This window comes from Platalea leucorodia, assembly GCF_965183815.1.
Source record: "Platalea leucorodia genome assembly, chromosome: 5".
In the NCBI taxonomy this organism is placed as follows: domain Eukaryota; kingdom Metazoa; phylum Chordata; class Aves; order Pelecaniformes; family Threskiornithidae; genus Platalea; species Platalea leucorodia.
Genome location: NC_138827.1, coordinates 28,346,225 through 28,362,635, shown reverse-complemented (window position 1 = coordinate 28,362,635; position 16,411 = coordinate 28,346,225). Strand labels below are relative to the sequence as shown.

At 37.4% G+C, this 16,411-nt stretch overlaps 1 protein-coding gene across 3 annotated transcripts in view; it reads right to left on the bottom strand.

The window, feature by feature from the left end:
• Positions 1-2,991: 2,991 nt before the first annotated feature.
• FAF1 (Fas associated factor 1) overlaps positions 2,992-16,411 on the bottom strand; it is a 179,971-nt gene continuing 166,551 nt past the window's right edge. For all 3 annotated transcript variants that reach the window (XM_082312725.1, XM_082312727.1, XM_082312726.1), the window contains one exon: positions 2,992-5,232. In XM_082312725.1, the coding sequence (XP_082168851.1) occupies positions 5,149-5,232 (84 nt within the window). In that variant the 3' untranslated portion in view covers positions 2,992-5,148. The remainder of the gene's footprint in view (positions 5,233-16,411) is intronic.

Sequence of the window (16,411 nt, the reverse complement as noted above, 5' to 3'; positions counted from 1 at the left end):
GAACTTGCGTTATTCAGGGAACTCGCATATTATCTGGAAAAAGCTATCAGTAGCGAGCTGATGATATTAATGAACGATACAAACTCGTTCAAGATGACTGTATCGAAAGTGAATAGCAATGAACTGTGGAAGACTGTCATGACACGGAGTTGGAAAAATAGTAAATGAAACTCATTGGTAGTAAGTACGAAATAACGACCGTGTTAACCGGTAGTTTTGTGAGCACAGGAACTAATGAAGCCTCCTTCTATAACCAGCAGTTGAGTGACATTTTAATTGAATTATATTAAGGCTGCAGTGTGACTTCAGTCTTTATTACACATAAAAGAATCCACAGAGAAAAGCCCCGACTAAGGAGCGAATTCTCTGGTATCTAATGAGACATTAAATCCCGTTGAAACTTTTTCCCTGCAGGTAGGGTACTCGGGCTGCTCTCTCAGGTCTGTAGTGACCAGTAAGAGTTAGATCTAGAGTGAGCCTTGCCCTCCCTGCACACATTCACGGTACCTCCTGTCTGGCTTCCTATTTCTTGAGTTCTGGACTGCCAGCTTTCACAAAACTTATGGAAACTTCAGATAGCAAAACTTGTTTAGTACCACTTGTTTAATTTGCTTGAAATTCAAAAGTGAATGTAAAATTTAAAGGTAATAACAAGGCATTCAAAAAAATATTTTGAGAACCACCATCAATGTAATGCCACATAAATGAGCACTGCTGTCAGAAGGAGCAGCCCTGCCTTCCTCTCCCTCCCATCTTCAGTTACTCACCCCCTGCATGCTCCACCTTCTCCTGCTTTTTGTCGGTGGTGGTGTACATACAGCCACTCAGCGAGCCGGATCAGTCTGAAAACTACTCCAGGAGAAAAATGGTTAGTTTTAAACTAGGTTAGTTTGCCTAGTCTCAGTGTGAGATGGGGGCAGAGCTGGCTCTGCTGGCAGCATGGCAGCTCTATACCAGATTGAGTATAAAACTGCCTGGATCCTGACAAGTTTAGTGCTAAATTTGGTATTCCTCCATCTCTTGTCACCTGTGAGGAAGTGGTTTCAGGTAGTGAACAATGGGTCACGCTGCGTACAATATATAGTAATTTCTGCTTGCTTTCATGACCTGTCCAGAAAAAAATAATAATTAAGGCTACTGCTGTTGCCTTCTCTTTTATACAAGTAGAACAAGAAAATTTAACTAGGGTGCAGAATCAACGTTCAGTCTCTTCTCCTAGGCCATTTGTCTGAGAAGACCAGTGACTGCAATGAACAGTCCCTGGAGAGGGCTGGATAGCTCATCCCAGGCAGGCACCCTGAAGCAGCCTGAAGACTGGCGCTCCCGCTTGCACCTTCCCTCTCAACGAGCTTAAAGAATTCTGTAGTTTGGCAGGCAAACAGCTTTGACAGCAGAGAGCGAGTACACACGTTAAGAGTAGCCTGTACTATGGTGGTGCTGAAGTAGTCTTCTGAAATGTCTGACATGGGGGCTTGTTTCTGCTCAGGCCCATATGACTCACAATATGGGAAAACTGCGGCGTAAAGTCAAGTTCAGTGAAAACTGCAGGGGAGACCCAGGAGAAGGCCACCATCACTGTTCAAAAAAAAAAAAATCTATCCTGTGCTTTGTCAAATGTTGGAAGAAAGGACTTGGTGCTTACCTTGATGTATGGTCTCAGTGCTGTGAACCCCGAGTGGAAGGAGGCACCCCGGGCCAGCAGAGAGCAGGAAGCCTTAGCTCCAGAGAGGAAGGGCGTACACAAGGCATCTTCCATCTGTAGCATTTGCCACTGACCACTCTAACCAGTTTCTGGTTCTGCCTGGTAGTGACTCTTCACATGCGGGTTTTTTGCTTTGCTTTGTTTGGAGACCTACTTCTGTAATTTTTGCTTGTTGTGGACCCTATTTTAAGGCACCTAAATCTTCCTGTGCATTGTTCAGGGAGTCTGGACATGAGGCTTGGACAATGAAGTGCTCAGTCCTTCTGTGAATCTGGGTCATGGCGATTTTGTTTTTCCCCACATACGGAAGAGTTAAATCATATAAATTTTTAGTAGAAATATTACTGTAATTGAAAATTTATTTTAAGTTTCTAATGTCACTGAGTAGGTACAGTTTACGAAAGCCAAAGTCCTTTTCTGCTACATTAAAAAGAATAAAGAAAACCCCCAACATAGCTCCATTAGAAGCACCCTCAGCGCTCTCACTAAATTTAAGAGTGCGTATGCAGGGAATACAGAGCAAACACTTGTGTTCTGCATATTCTCTAATAATGATTTCAAACACCAATGTCAATAGGCAGGAAGTTTCTTCAAAAGCCAGAGAGCACCCCACCTCCACCGTACTGCTCTGAAGGCCAATAATGAAAGCCGACACATCGTACAGGATTCCAATCATTAACAGTAATTCCTTAAGACTTAAAACTAATGCATTAATCACGTTAATGATAATCCATTAATGTGAAGAACCTGAAGATAAAAAGGTAGAATCAGGGATATGCTGTGTAGCAAGTGTTACAGTTTTAGGGTAATACTGAATTACAAAATTAGCCTGTAGACTGACTAGAGGATTAACCGTGTCAGCAGAGCATGTGAAGTGAATACCATGGTTTACGAGAGCAGAAAATGATGGCATAGAATATTAATGTTTCTACACAGGGACTGGTTTGCATTGAGGGTGTAATTTGGAAAGGTGACTCTAGATGGCTGCTTCTTGAAATCAGGCCCAAAGTATTTAAGGACCAAAATCATAAATGTTTTATTTAAAGAGTGATACACTTGTTTACGCTGTGGCAGAATGATCCCTCTATACTGATCTTGATATCTTTATATCAGAGGGCATTAATGCCACCACTTTGAACACTTCCAGTTAATTATCACCAGAACGTTTTGATAATGACAGTGTCTTTTGCAATAAGAACAAAATGGGGGGGGGGGGGGGAAGGAGGGGAATAAAAGAGTTTAGAAAAAAAAAAGGCCAAACAAACCCTGGGAGCACTGACTTCAACAAGTTCAACAAATATTCAAGCCACATTTAATAACTTTATGAAACTAGTATCAAAGTAAAGAATATATAGTCAAAATACAGAAATAAAGTTGAGTGAGAGGAAACAGCCTGATGAGATCAAACAAAAGTTAAACAGAACAGATTAATATAAACAAGTTAGCTGAAAGGTCGCTTTGCTTTCTGTAGCAGTATTTCAGCAATTCCTTTCCTCAATAGCCAGCTTAGAAGGAAGAGCTAATCTGAAAAAAAAAAGATATGCATCACTTTAAAATCCTGCTGTACGTGTTACTGTGATTGTTTGTAGAAACAGGATCACCCCAATTTGCAACCTATGTTAATTTCTTATTTAATAAACATAGTGGATTTTTTTTTGTAAGAAAACAAAAGTTCAGAATGAAGTGTCTGCATTCAGCTTTCCATTACACATACATTTATCTTTCTATTGGCTATGAATTATTTTATTTGTGAACTGCAAATGATTAGAATTTGCTCACACTTCCAAACCTTTTGTTTGTCATAGGTACTTCACTTCTAAAAGTGTCTGATGTAGCACTCGCTAAGTACAGAATTACAAAAGGTAGAATAAGGCTGTCCCCGCTCAGAAATTTGCATTTTTGGTAAAGGTAACAATATATCGGCTTCACTAACACCCTAATAATAGGCATACATTTAACTTTCTATCACCATCCTTCGAAAGAAAAAAAGAAAGACTAAAAGATGTGTGCAATTGGTTTTTGCTTAGTATAAAATTTTCAAATCAGAACTCATTTTGCTACGATAAACACTATGAATTACATATAAACATATGTGGAAAACAATGTGCCAGGCTTTAAAAAAAGAAGTTTGATTAGCAGATGACGATTCTGTAGTGCTATTGTGCACTATCCTGTAAGCCCAGAGATTAAAAAAAAAAAAGCAAAAAAAATTAACCAAACCAGCTTTGATGCAGATTTGGCATCAAGTGTATGTTATGATCTTAGACTCAGTATGCTCATTCTATGGTTGAGAAATTTAAAGTACCAGATTTTTCCACATCAGATAGCAGATAGTTGGTGCATACATTTCAGACAAGAGAACTAGGGTTTCTTTAATTTGAGACGGGATCAGTAATCTATTGTTAAAAGGTCCAAAGTGTGCAATAATAAGGCAGATTTCTTATTACACCACCTCTTAAGATACTCATTGTTTGATGAAACAAACAAGGTGCTTTAAAACAGCAGAGTAATAGGATACAAACAAGTGCCAGAATGAAGGAAAACTGCTAAAATGGGAACTGCCCTTTCTTTCACAATGAGAAATAAAGAACTTTTGTATCTGGTATTTGAAAGGTTTTTAACAGCTGATATTCAATATCAGCTGATTCCTGAAGTGTTGGCAAGATACCAGGTCTCTGGTACTGGCCATTTCTAATGTTACTTAAATATTCACATCATGCAATAAGCAGTTTTACACACTGCAATGTAATGGAAAATACTTCCTAAACTGAATCAGAACTGAGACCCAAAGCAGAACCAGTAAATAAATATCTCGCATATATGTCAAACTATATTCTTCAAACAAAACCTTACATCTTATCAAAGAAGTCAGAAAGTACTAACAAAAATTATATGCTTTCTACTATAATACTGTTAAATTTCCATGGCTGAGAATGTCCCGTTAATTTTTTCTGCCTTTTTAAATTAGTTGACAAAGTAGAAATTCAAACACAGAAATAAAATGCATATATATGAGAGCACTGGCTCAGCGAGATATCAAATATACAGCATTCTAGTGTCAAAAGTACAGGCAGAATTGTCCAAGATTTCTTGGTGAAAAAGGGGCATTTGAGGAGTAAAAATTCTACTTAACAATCACTCACATTTTAACAGTGCATTAATTATAACAAAAGCTGGATGATAAGTGAGCAACAGAGTCATAATGTTCAGTGTTCATAGCAGAATTTTATCCTCTGCTCATTTAAATGAGGTTGGAAACATATACTCATGTATGTGAAACTTTAAGTAGCTATGTTTTTTCAATTTTTCAGGATTCTTGCAAGAGGCAAAGTTGTGACACTGAATTGAGTTGGATGATAGGACAAGGTGGCATTGACAGAAGTCTTCCTTTCGACGCTGTGCCTCTGGCTTGTCAAAGGATGATTAGTCCTACAATCTTGTTTGATCTATTCTTTTGCCTCTAGGAAAAGGGTTTCTTGAGGATACAGTTTTACCTCCAGTAATGATTTATTTGGATCCAGCTGGGTCACCTGTAAAGATAAGAACAAGAAGATAGGTGTAAGTAGACTTTTTTGAACTGTTTATCGTCACAGGGCAGATTTTCACTGAGGAGGTTTTTGAGTCCTTCTGTCAGGGATAACTGAAGTTGTGCATATGAATTCCCAGGATGCAGATTAAGAAATATATATTGTATTTTGTAATAACAAAAACCATAATAATAATAAAGAGAATCCATGTCATTAATTCCAAGAAGGTCTGTTTTTCCATCATAAACCAATGCGTGAGCATGTCTGGTTTTGTTAAAGTTAAGAGCTTTTGGAAGGATTACTAGAACACGAGGTGAAAAATAAAACTGTAGTCCCAGATAAGTATGCTAAAAATTCAATCATCAAACTGATGGTGCAAGCAGCATAGGCAATCCAACACGACCTCCCCTTTGAAAGGGGAAACTTATTCTGCCTTTATTTTCCTACTCCCTTTCTTGCTCCAAGTCACATGGTGAAGCACCTAACTTTCAGTCACTTTGATGCTTATCAGCCACCTCAGTGAACCGAGGCTGGGAGAAAACTGTCCACTTTTATTTGTTTGGTTATTTTTCTGTCATGCTAGTGAGTTTAACTGGTGAACACACAAGTCCAGTCAACACCAAATCCAGTGCAAGGTAAGCAGCAAAAGCACTAAGCAGCAAGTAGAAGGGAGGAAGCAGGGCCCTCCTCCTCTCATTGGGAGCGAGATGCTAAAGCAGCTCACCATATGGTGAAACTGCATCTCAACTCAACTATTGAAGTGTATACTTATTATGCATGTGTGTATTATGCATTATACATACTAGGTGTCTATATATCATTTATGTAGACACTTACATGTGTATGTTTATATTATAGGATTGTTCCCTGGAATCCTGACTCCTCGCTGGATTTGTAAAGTTATTTAAGTAATCACTTGTGCAGGTGGGCATACAGGAGAATTCCAGTGAGAGTTAAATGCCATGCAATTTGGAAAATAATGATACAGGCACTATCTGCACCATTACTGCCAAAATTCTTTGGCTTTTGGATCTCGGCACCAAACCCCACAAGCTGCTCAACATCCTGACTATCCCATTACTGACTTCCACCGAAGGCCCATAAGCAATTCTCAGATTATAGTCAGCAAGAAACTTCTGTGTTTTGGGTTCTGTTTAGAAGCTAGACTGCTGCCTATAGGATAAATCTCTTCTATGAAAATAAAATTTAATTGTAAATATTACATAATATAATTATTCATATAGACAAAATAATGGCAACAGGGGTCCTAGTGTCCTTCAGACATTCAGGTTTACATGCCAACGCTGTGACATCCTTCAGAAGACTACTGCAAAGCTTCAGCTAGAAAGATGAACATTATTTCTTTTAATCTTACCATATTCTGAAGTATTTCACTTCCATTTTTAAACTTGTTTTCCCTGGTAATTCTATTTTAGTTTATTTTGCTGTGTGGGCACACTAGTTATCAGACGTTTGCTGGTGAATAATAGATTATTAGTCTTATGCTATAGGTTTAGATGCAAATGCATACCAATAAACATTTTTTCCGAAGTTAAATTTATCTATGATCATATCATGCCACTGCTTTTTAAAATTATTTTTTGAAAACATTCGGTGTCAAGCACACCAAATATTATGAATTAATACGAAATGCTAAATGTATTTTTTTCTTAAAAGTATAACTTCCTAATCCTGTTACCAATTAACGAAAACAGTATTGCTCCTCCTTCTCTCCCCCCCAACTAAATCGGGCAAACGTAAAATATATTTGTATTTCCATTGTTTTATAGGATAATTACAGAAAATTCATTATTTAAACAAATATTAAAAGCTTATCTCTTCCTAAGTCCATCGAAATCAATGTAATTTCACCTCTCCGGCTGCAACAGAATTTTTAAAAAAATAACAGAATTAAAAAAAAAAAAAAAAAAAAAAAAAAGAAAAAGCAGATGCATTATTGATTCCCAAAGCAGGAGCTTATTTTCTTAAACTTCATGTACCACGGTGAGCTATTGATAAATGTCTGAAGAGAAAAATAATTTATAAAAACCAGACTCAATTTTAGATTCCTATTATCTACAGTCCAATTATGCATTCCTGCACAGATGCTGCTTAAATTATTGAGAGGTTATTATCTTAGAAAGCAAACCTGTTATGTAAAAAACAGCCAAAGTAGTGCATTTAAGTTTGTGATTACAGAAGTATGCTAATTAAGTATCTTGTTGCATTTTTTAATGTTTTTGTATTCTGCTACAGTCCATTATTGCACATCGGCACAGAAAGCGAGGTAAATAGGGGTCTCTGCAATTCACAGCACATGAGGTATTGTGCACCTGAGAAGCAATTTTCCTTCTTTTCAGTTCAAGCCAGTATCTAATTAGACCTCTCTATTTTCAAATCCGGCAACCTTTTTTTTTTTTCAAGGAAAGCTAGGAAAGACAGAACAAGTCTCTTCTACATTTGGAAAAAAAAAAATCTGAAAAGCAAGCCTAGGCAATGAACACAATCTTGCAGACTGTAACCATATGGAAACCTATTATTCACTTGAGTGTAATTCAAGATACATATCCTAGTTTAAACCCCAAGGTTTGCAAGCTTCAAGTACCTTAAATAATAACAACACATGATGCCCCCCTTCCTGAGTGTCTTCATACTTAGAAGGTTAGCTAAAAGCATTTTGGAGTACCTGCAGCAAAAGGGCTGCGCAGCTTTTCACCATAATTTCAGTGTGCTGCTTAATTCACTGAGGGACAGCAGAGTTTGCAAATGTTTACACCATTACCCAATTAACTAACAATATGGCTCCTACATCTGTCAACAAACAAAGCTGTTGTTGCTTTGTTTTAGCTCCTTGGCATTTTCTGTTCATACGGGTCGCCATTGTACTTAATTATCACACCATAACCCTTCTGCAGCTTCTACTTTGTTATTTGTGGTTTGTAAATATGTTGTTTACTACAAAGAATAGAAGCCTTATTAGTGAACACACCTCCTACCAAAAGAAATGGTTTCTCTTGTAAATATATGAAATATAAGACCTAAGATGCTTTGTAACTTACAGTATTTTAAAACAGAATTAGAAACCAAAGAATGATATATAATAGAGATCAAAGGGCCCTGGAAGAGCTGTAGCCCACAAAGGTGTGTCCAATGTAGTGTTTTAATGAATTTTATTCACTTAAATAAATTTATGTGGATTATTTCATAATGCAAAGTATTAAAATACCTTCATATTTAAATCTGTATACTTTGTTTCATTACCATTAGGATAAATTCTGGAGTCCACTTCAGTGCTGACAATCCTTTGCTCAGATGTCATTGCATGGCGCTCTTTTCAAAACAGCCCTGCACGTTATGTAAGGTACATTGTCCAAAACCCCTACACCATTATTATTTAACGATTTTTTTATATTGTTGGCAATTACACAGGAAATCATTTAAGCATGTGTTTATATACTGAATCTGATTTGATCCTGTTGAACTCAGTGAGATTACACAGGTACTCATGTGGTGAAATCAATACTTGCTTCATTAAGGTTGCAAAATCCACCAAATTAAGCGTTCAGCATTTGTCAAAGGTCTAAGCAAATGCTAAAAGCATAGTGTTTCTCTACATTTTCAAGTCCTACAATACCTGACTTTCTACCAGTCACATGCGTGCATTCTAAGAGTCCACTGACATGTCACATGGTGATACCAGCTGATGAGGTGAATGTATTTTTGAAATATATTTTGTGGTTTTGCTAAGGTAAGTACTTTATAATGAAATGTAAACTAAAGGCCCTTAAAAAGAGGCTCTAAGCTGTTCCAAATTTACATAGTGAGGAGGGTGGCAGAGGAAGGACACAATGTTCAGATGCTAAGAGAGTATAACTCAAGTGACCGCAACATTACTAATATTCAAGCTCACAGAATTCTGTAGAATAACATGCATGTGCATTCCGGGCTGTCCCAAAGCCAAAGCAGATAGTGCCCTGGGAGTTTTCCTCTTCAGGCAAATGACTTTCTATGCAGACTTTAACACTCCCTTTTCTTCAGGGAAGACTCTTTCTAGCAACGTGACCAGAGGGCGGTAACGGGACCTTATTTCTATCAGTGTGAGATCTTGCCATTGAGCTATCAAGTGTTTCGCTTTCACTGAAATAGGTTTAAGTTGGTAAAACAGTACTTTTCTTCCAACTATGGATACTCTTTTACAGGTGCTTTGGTGCACCGGAGCCAAGACTTCATCTTTTAATGTAAAGAGCTTCATTATATAACTGGTGTTGGTTTGGTGCACAGGAAATGTATTGTTTTAAACGGTATTTGTTTAAATGAATTCTGTGGCAATTATTTCAACTAAGCAGTAGCTAGTTGGTTTGAAGTCCTTCCGCAGCACTTTGAAGTCTGAATGATTTAAGATGCCCAAACTCAAAAGATAGTAATGTTAACTCTTGTAATTCTCCTGTAAGAATGTAGTAGCTACTTATACTTTATTCTGAGTAAATTCCTTGGGTTTTTTAATGACCCAATAATGAAAATTAATACTAGTTTAAACAACCTTTTAATACATTTTTGTAGCAAAGTCTTTTTCCTTCTAGAACTATTTTGTATTTCTATCTTCACCTTTGCTGACCTATCTGTTCTATTACACATTCACATCCTGAACAGCTGTACTTTTACCATTTCAAAGGTGTGGTTCCTTACCCTCCCTAACTCTGCAGGGAAAAGATAAATACAAAAAAAATGGCTTAATGCCCAGGAAGGTCATTTAAAAGTAAAGAATCGAATACACAATTATTATGACACTTACACAAGCAGTAAATATCACACCCTTCACCTTTCTCTACACCCTAGGACAAGGATCTGATTCCTGAGTAGCACAGCCTCTATGCCACTTACACACGCATGAATACATTTAATGAATCTAACGGACAAAGAGTTCTTTTACTCTCTTTCCTAATCCTCCTAAAGTATAAATGCAATAGAAATTATTTAAAGGCACACCTGGTAAAGCACTAGATCTGTTTAAAAAAACCTATATTTCAGAATGACACACAAACAAATACAGTGAATCCTTTCTACCTATTGAAATATCTATGGGTTATATGGATAATATGCTCAACTTGAGCAACAAACAAAAGTAGGGTTACTTTATAGAAATATATGCAATTAGATCTGCTTTAGTTGAATAAACGTGGAGATAATTTACATCTGAATTGAAGAAAGCCATCACAAATAAGGAAAAATATGTCATAGTAAAAGACTTCTAGTCTCATTCTAAGTACAAAGCTTTAATCCAGATATGTCACGCTCTTATTATCTTATTTCTCGGAAGAGATTTTCTCAAAACAGTATTTTAGAGTAAGCATTTTTAGAAAAAACAAATTTACTAAGCAAAGTAACAGATGTTGATAAAACAGAAAATTGTGATGTTATGTCCTCTACTTTGAGCGCGCTTTCCACTTTCTTAGAAAAGCCGTGCAGCTCTCCGAGATACCCGAGATGCCACCAGTCTTTACATAGTGTGAATTTTCATTGACTTAACATAATTTATATCAGAAAAGAATCTGCTGCATAGATTTTAATCAGTGAAGGCTTATAAACCGGACTTGCATTACTTGGCTTTTTAGACAGTAAATTAAGATAGCAACTGTGTTCTCTGTTTTATAAAATACTAAGCATAATGGCAGGACAGTGTAAGTAATAGGGATAAGCCCAAACCCAGTGTTGCTATATTTGTATAGTGACACCTGGACTATCTGGTGCTTTTAAAAAGTCCAACATTATGAATTAAGGATTCTACAGGAAAATCTGATTTTTTAAATTGGGAAAAATACCTCATGTTTGTGGAACAAAGCTTAAAAAAACCACAAACAGTAAACATTCTTGCACCGAAACTAAATACAATCACAGGTGTTAATTATGTTTAAAAAAAAACCCCAGATTTTTACCCAAATCCCATGACTTTTTAACAGAGGGTTGTAGAAGAAATATAAATAGAGTTTATCTATCTTCCAATAAAAGACGTTAGGAAATGCTGTCTACAGCAGTTCCACTTGGGTAGCTCTGAGGTAGTTCTGTGCTTGTTTTTAGCCCAAGATCAGAAATTTTGTTTAGTGACCAGTACTCCCCCAAAATATGGCCAAAATACGTCCAGTTACTAACACGACTGAATATCTGTTTTGTATTTATTTCTAAGAGTTAATCTCACTGAAAAATCCCTACAAAAAGGCTGCATCTTCCTCTAGCCTTTCAAACAGCTCATTTTCAATGACAAAATAACAAATACCCTTTTTCATTTTGGCAAGAGAAGTGAAAACACAAAAGTATTTCAATTAATTAGAGTCTCTTTCAGCAATATGACTTTTGTTGTTGTGGTATTGATGGTGCTAAAGTATTACACAAGTTGCCTTATACACTGACAGCAAGAAGTCGAAGTTAGCGTCAGTCAGAGGAGTTATCTGCAGGCACTGAACAAGACGATGGGCGTCTCCACAGTGCCGACAACTCCGAGAGTGGAGGACTTCAGATTTTGAGGGAAGAGGAAGGTGGTGTAAAGCTCTCCTCAGTTTTTCTGCTTTCCTCTCTTCCTTCTTTCTGGCTTGAAATCTTTGATCTATTTAGGAATTCTTTGTGTGGTTTCTTGGAAAAATAGAAGCCAACAGAATATCCTGGAACGTGTCTTTTCCTGACAAAGGACCTGCGGGCAGAAGAGCTCCATCACCCACTCCTTCACACCATTTCCTTTCAGTTTTCTTGCTCAGTAGAGAAAAGGTTTAAGTATCGGCATTTACAGATGAGAGCACTTGTATGTTAAGCATCCTTTCTGCTGTGTCAAGGAGCAAAACAGTCCGTTACTTGTGGGCACTGCTGCCAGTGTGCTTATATTGAACTAAGAATTATTCATGTATTTAATTATTTTGAAATGTGCTAGCTACAGAGAAGAAAGATCGTGTCCCCAGAAATACTATAGCTTTCACCGTGGATATTGATGAAGAGCTGAAAGGAAGCAAACAGCCACATCTTCTGGAAGTTTGAAAAGATATAAATACATTTAGTGTTCCAAATGCACTGCAAGAACTTTGCTTTGCATACATCCCAAAGGGGAATCGATGTGAACACAGCCACTCACAGGAGAATGACCCAGGATTGGATTCATGTGCACTTAATTATAACTGCATAGAAAAACAATCCAAAAGGATTTTTATCACAAGTTCAAAGGATTAAGATGTTCAGATACCACAATGATATCTACAGTATAACATTGTGATTGGTAGGTAGGTAAGTAGAATAAAAAGCACGCCTAAGACTGCTTTGGTGATTTAGTCTGATGTATTACTTATGCAATTACCAAAACAGCAGGAGATCATTAAATTTTCTGGTAACCAGACACAGCATTCCTAGTATCATACTATTACAAAGGCTCTTTATTGGTATTTTATCATTACATTTTCTTCCTACGAGGAGAAAAAGAACCCACACAAAACTGACATTAAGCGTAAGTTCTGGGGAAAAAGTACAAAATACCTTAAGCCCAGTTTACGCTGGATAATGCCATCTGCAACACCAAAGCTCTGCGGCTTAACTAAGGCATCTTCCTGTGAACAATAACGCGCCTCCCCTGAAATAAATGTTTTGTAAAACGGGGCAGTGCTGAATAAAAGAACACTTTTGGTCAGAGGGATGTGCTGGGGTGGAATATATTAATCACATGGTTGGCATTAGTCATTGGGTTAACTAATGAGGATGACTCAACTGAGAGTTCACATACTGCATTGAGTATTCAGTGTTGTGGTGAATGCTTGTTTGCTTTAGTGAGTCTCAAGTAAAACAGCTCATCTGAAATGCACACCTATTTCCCGAAATTGGTTAAACATTCTCTGCATTCAGATAGAGTTCTTGTAAGAGATCAGAAACTATATTGACCTATAGAATGTAATTCTATTTCTTTTTAGAATAAGCTTACATCTAACGAGCTGAGGAAGACATTCCTTCCATCTCCCTTCAGTGACTTGATACATGAAGGGCTTTAATCTTTCTCTTTGGATATCATAGTGACTTATGCAAAGACACCGGGTCTGAAAAGATAGATCAAGTCTGTCTTTCTTGGAAGAAAACATTATGAAAAATCTTTCTGTAATACTTACAGAATTTTTGACTACCTATATGGAAATTATATTTCCACAAAAGTAAACATCACATTTCAAGAAGCAAAATCTACTCAATATTCTCTAAAGCACTGCCATTGACTTCAGCAGGGCAAGAATATCACCTACTCCCTTTGTAGGTGCTCACCGAAAGACTGTGATACTATTCTTTGTGAGCAACAAACTTGTTAAAAGCAATAAAACCTAGGAGTTGCAAATGCTTCAGCGTTCTGGCTGCAGCGATACGTGGTCCATTCCTCTTGCACTCAAGGTTAATCCGCCCGATCGTTCTACTGTTACGAGTCACCAGGAAGAACGATCAGAAATCGTGCTTCTAAAAGAGGCATGGGAATCTGCGAGTCTGGTATGGCCAATTTGCTTAGGCAACTTCTCAGTGTCTTAACTAAACTAAACATAACTGCTTGAATAAATAAAATAACAACATATCCTGAAAAGAGAGGAAAGATGAGGGCAGGTAGTATTGACTAAAGGACAGCTGTAAATGACAAGAGGAGGGACGTCGACCTTGGTAGGTGGCTGTGGCCTTGTGTAAACTAGATCAGAGCTGATAAACACATGCCACCATCAGATCTATATTGACCTGAAAAATTTTAAATTATGTAAATTAAAACAGATGAGTACTATTTTATGTGGTAAGAAATATAAGTATCAGTAACTGAAATGACTGAAAAAATTACATGGATCACATGTTAAATTTTCCCTGAACTTACAAAAACATTCTCAAATTTTTTGAACAGATCATAAAAATATTTCATTCATCTGAAATCCTCCTTTGCCATAAGACAGATATTCAAGCTGCTTTCCTGATTTATGTGAAGTTACTAAAAGTGGTATCGGGTATAACCATGACACTGCACGAATCCTTTCTCACGACAGCATCTCTTCCATCGTTCTATCAAGATGATGATTAGGGGAAAGAATGTTAAAAGCCAGAGATGGTCCTGGACAGATAACTCTCTCATGAACTATTTAAAGAGTTTAAACACCACCTACTGAGTTTAAAAGTAGGTTATTTGAAGGAAGTAGTCTGCACTGGGTGAAATGCAGAATAATTCTTACCAAAAATGGCTTCTAGAACTGATACACAAAATTGCCAAACTACCTGGCATAGCAATATAGGGATCATGCTCTAACATTACCTTTCCGAGAACATCAGAGGACGGTTACCTGCTCAGATGACTATGCCTGCTGGGTGCTGCAGCTGAACTTACTATCCTGTGGTATTATTTTCACCACTGTGGGCATCAAAGAGGATTACTCCTGCCAGAGCACAGGAATGAATGATCACGTTTGGGTTTGGAGGAATATCTTACTCTGTACTCCCATATAATATTAAGAATTGTCTGGCCCTGAATTTACTGAAATCCTGATCATACCTAATTTAAATTGACATGGCAGTTTGAGTTAAATTTATTTTCTGCCCTTTCAAGGGAGACAGATTTTTTGTTTCTGTTTATTTAAACTGCTGTTGAAATTGGTTAATTAAAAGGATTTAAAAAATCTTAATACTCTAAACAGAACAAACTGGTTCTGAATTATTAAGCAACATTTTAGATGCATTTAAATAACCTTAAGTGACTTAACTGCCACCTGATCCTAAGCTGTGGCTCAGAAAAATAAAATGTGAAATACTGTAGAAGTCTTGGCTTACCAGGGCTTCCAGATACAGTAAATAAAGAGCTTAAGTCTCTTAATACCGTGTCTGCAAAAGGCATACTCTCAAATACATAGCTAATACTCCACCTTAAGGAGAAATGAGCAGAAGATATTGTAGATTGCAATTTTGATTTTTCAGAAGAAATTAATAAATTCAGTCTTTCAAAAATAGTCTTTCAAAAGAGAGAGCCTGCCGGGACCTCCCTTTCTGACAGACACTATAAAACGCTCACAAACGCATCATTAACCCTAGCAGGGTGGCTGACACCCAGTTTGGGTACATCTGTTCTGCGCATGCCTCCTATAGTTTCAGCTAGACATGGTACAGCTTCAGCTTCTTGCCCGAAGCGTGGTGAAATGCCCAGTCCCTAAGACGGTAAAGAGCTTTCGGAAGATTGCGGCAGGTCACCACCAGAGGAGGAGGCCAGGAACTGATCAGCGGGCAAGTCTCCAGGGTCCTGGGAGAAGGTGGATCTTGCCGCTGGCAGGCTGGGAGGACCACTGAAATTAGTGTTGAGGAAGGCTTTTAAGAGAGAGGGACTTAGAAGAAATACTGAATGAGAAGGTTGACAGAGCATGCTAACATGCTCAGGGTAAGCTCTTTTTGTTATAGTTAAACGCATTTTGAAGATTAGAGCAATTCTTGGAAGAAAAGGAACTATAATTCTAAAATCAGCATATACATTGAAAACGCGCACACATTTGCTTCCGTAAAGCCTTTGCAGGTGCATTTAAGAATAATGCAAAGAGCTTATAATACAGCTTTTCCCTCCGAAAGATGTGCTTGCCAAACGTTTTCAAAGTTAGAGGTACAAGTTACCTGCTGACCCAGGTTCACCCGTGTGATACACACTTGGCGGTACGGTAGGTAGTGCTGCCTTGGTGAAGGTACTGAGGGAGGAGGTGGTTAATATCTAATTTCAGCGCTAGTAGAAAGAACAACACAGTTGGTGACAAAGACCCAATAACAAGTCACTGCATGTGCTTAACTGCTTTGGAATGTCACTGCTGCTTTAAAATCTACAAGTAGTGTCTGGAAAAGGTTAATCTGTGTATTTACTCATGTGTAGAAGTTTGTATTTACAGTAGGGTTATGATACGAACTTTAAGTTAGCTAAGGATATCTGTGTAAGCAACTGGAACATAGAACTAAGAACTAATGAATTTTTATTTACCAAAGAAGTAAAAATACTTCAACAACACTGTATCAGGACTGATGGCTTTGAAAAGCAGGTAAAAATGCTCTAACAAGTTTATTACAAGAAAATGCTGAGTTGGTTGAAGATAATCCCCTCGTTTTGATAAGACAGAAATGCTTTTGGGGGTGTGTATGTTATTGTAATACAGATTAGGTTAGAAGAAAAAAATACTAACTT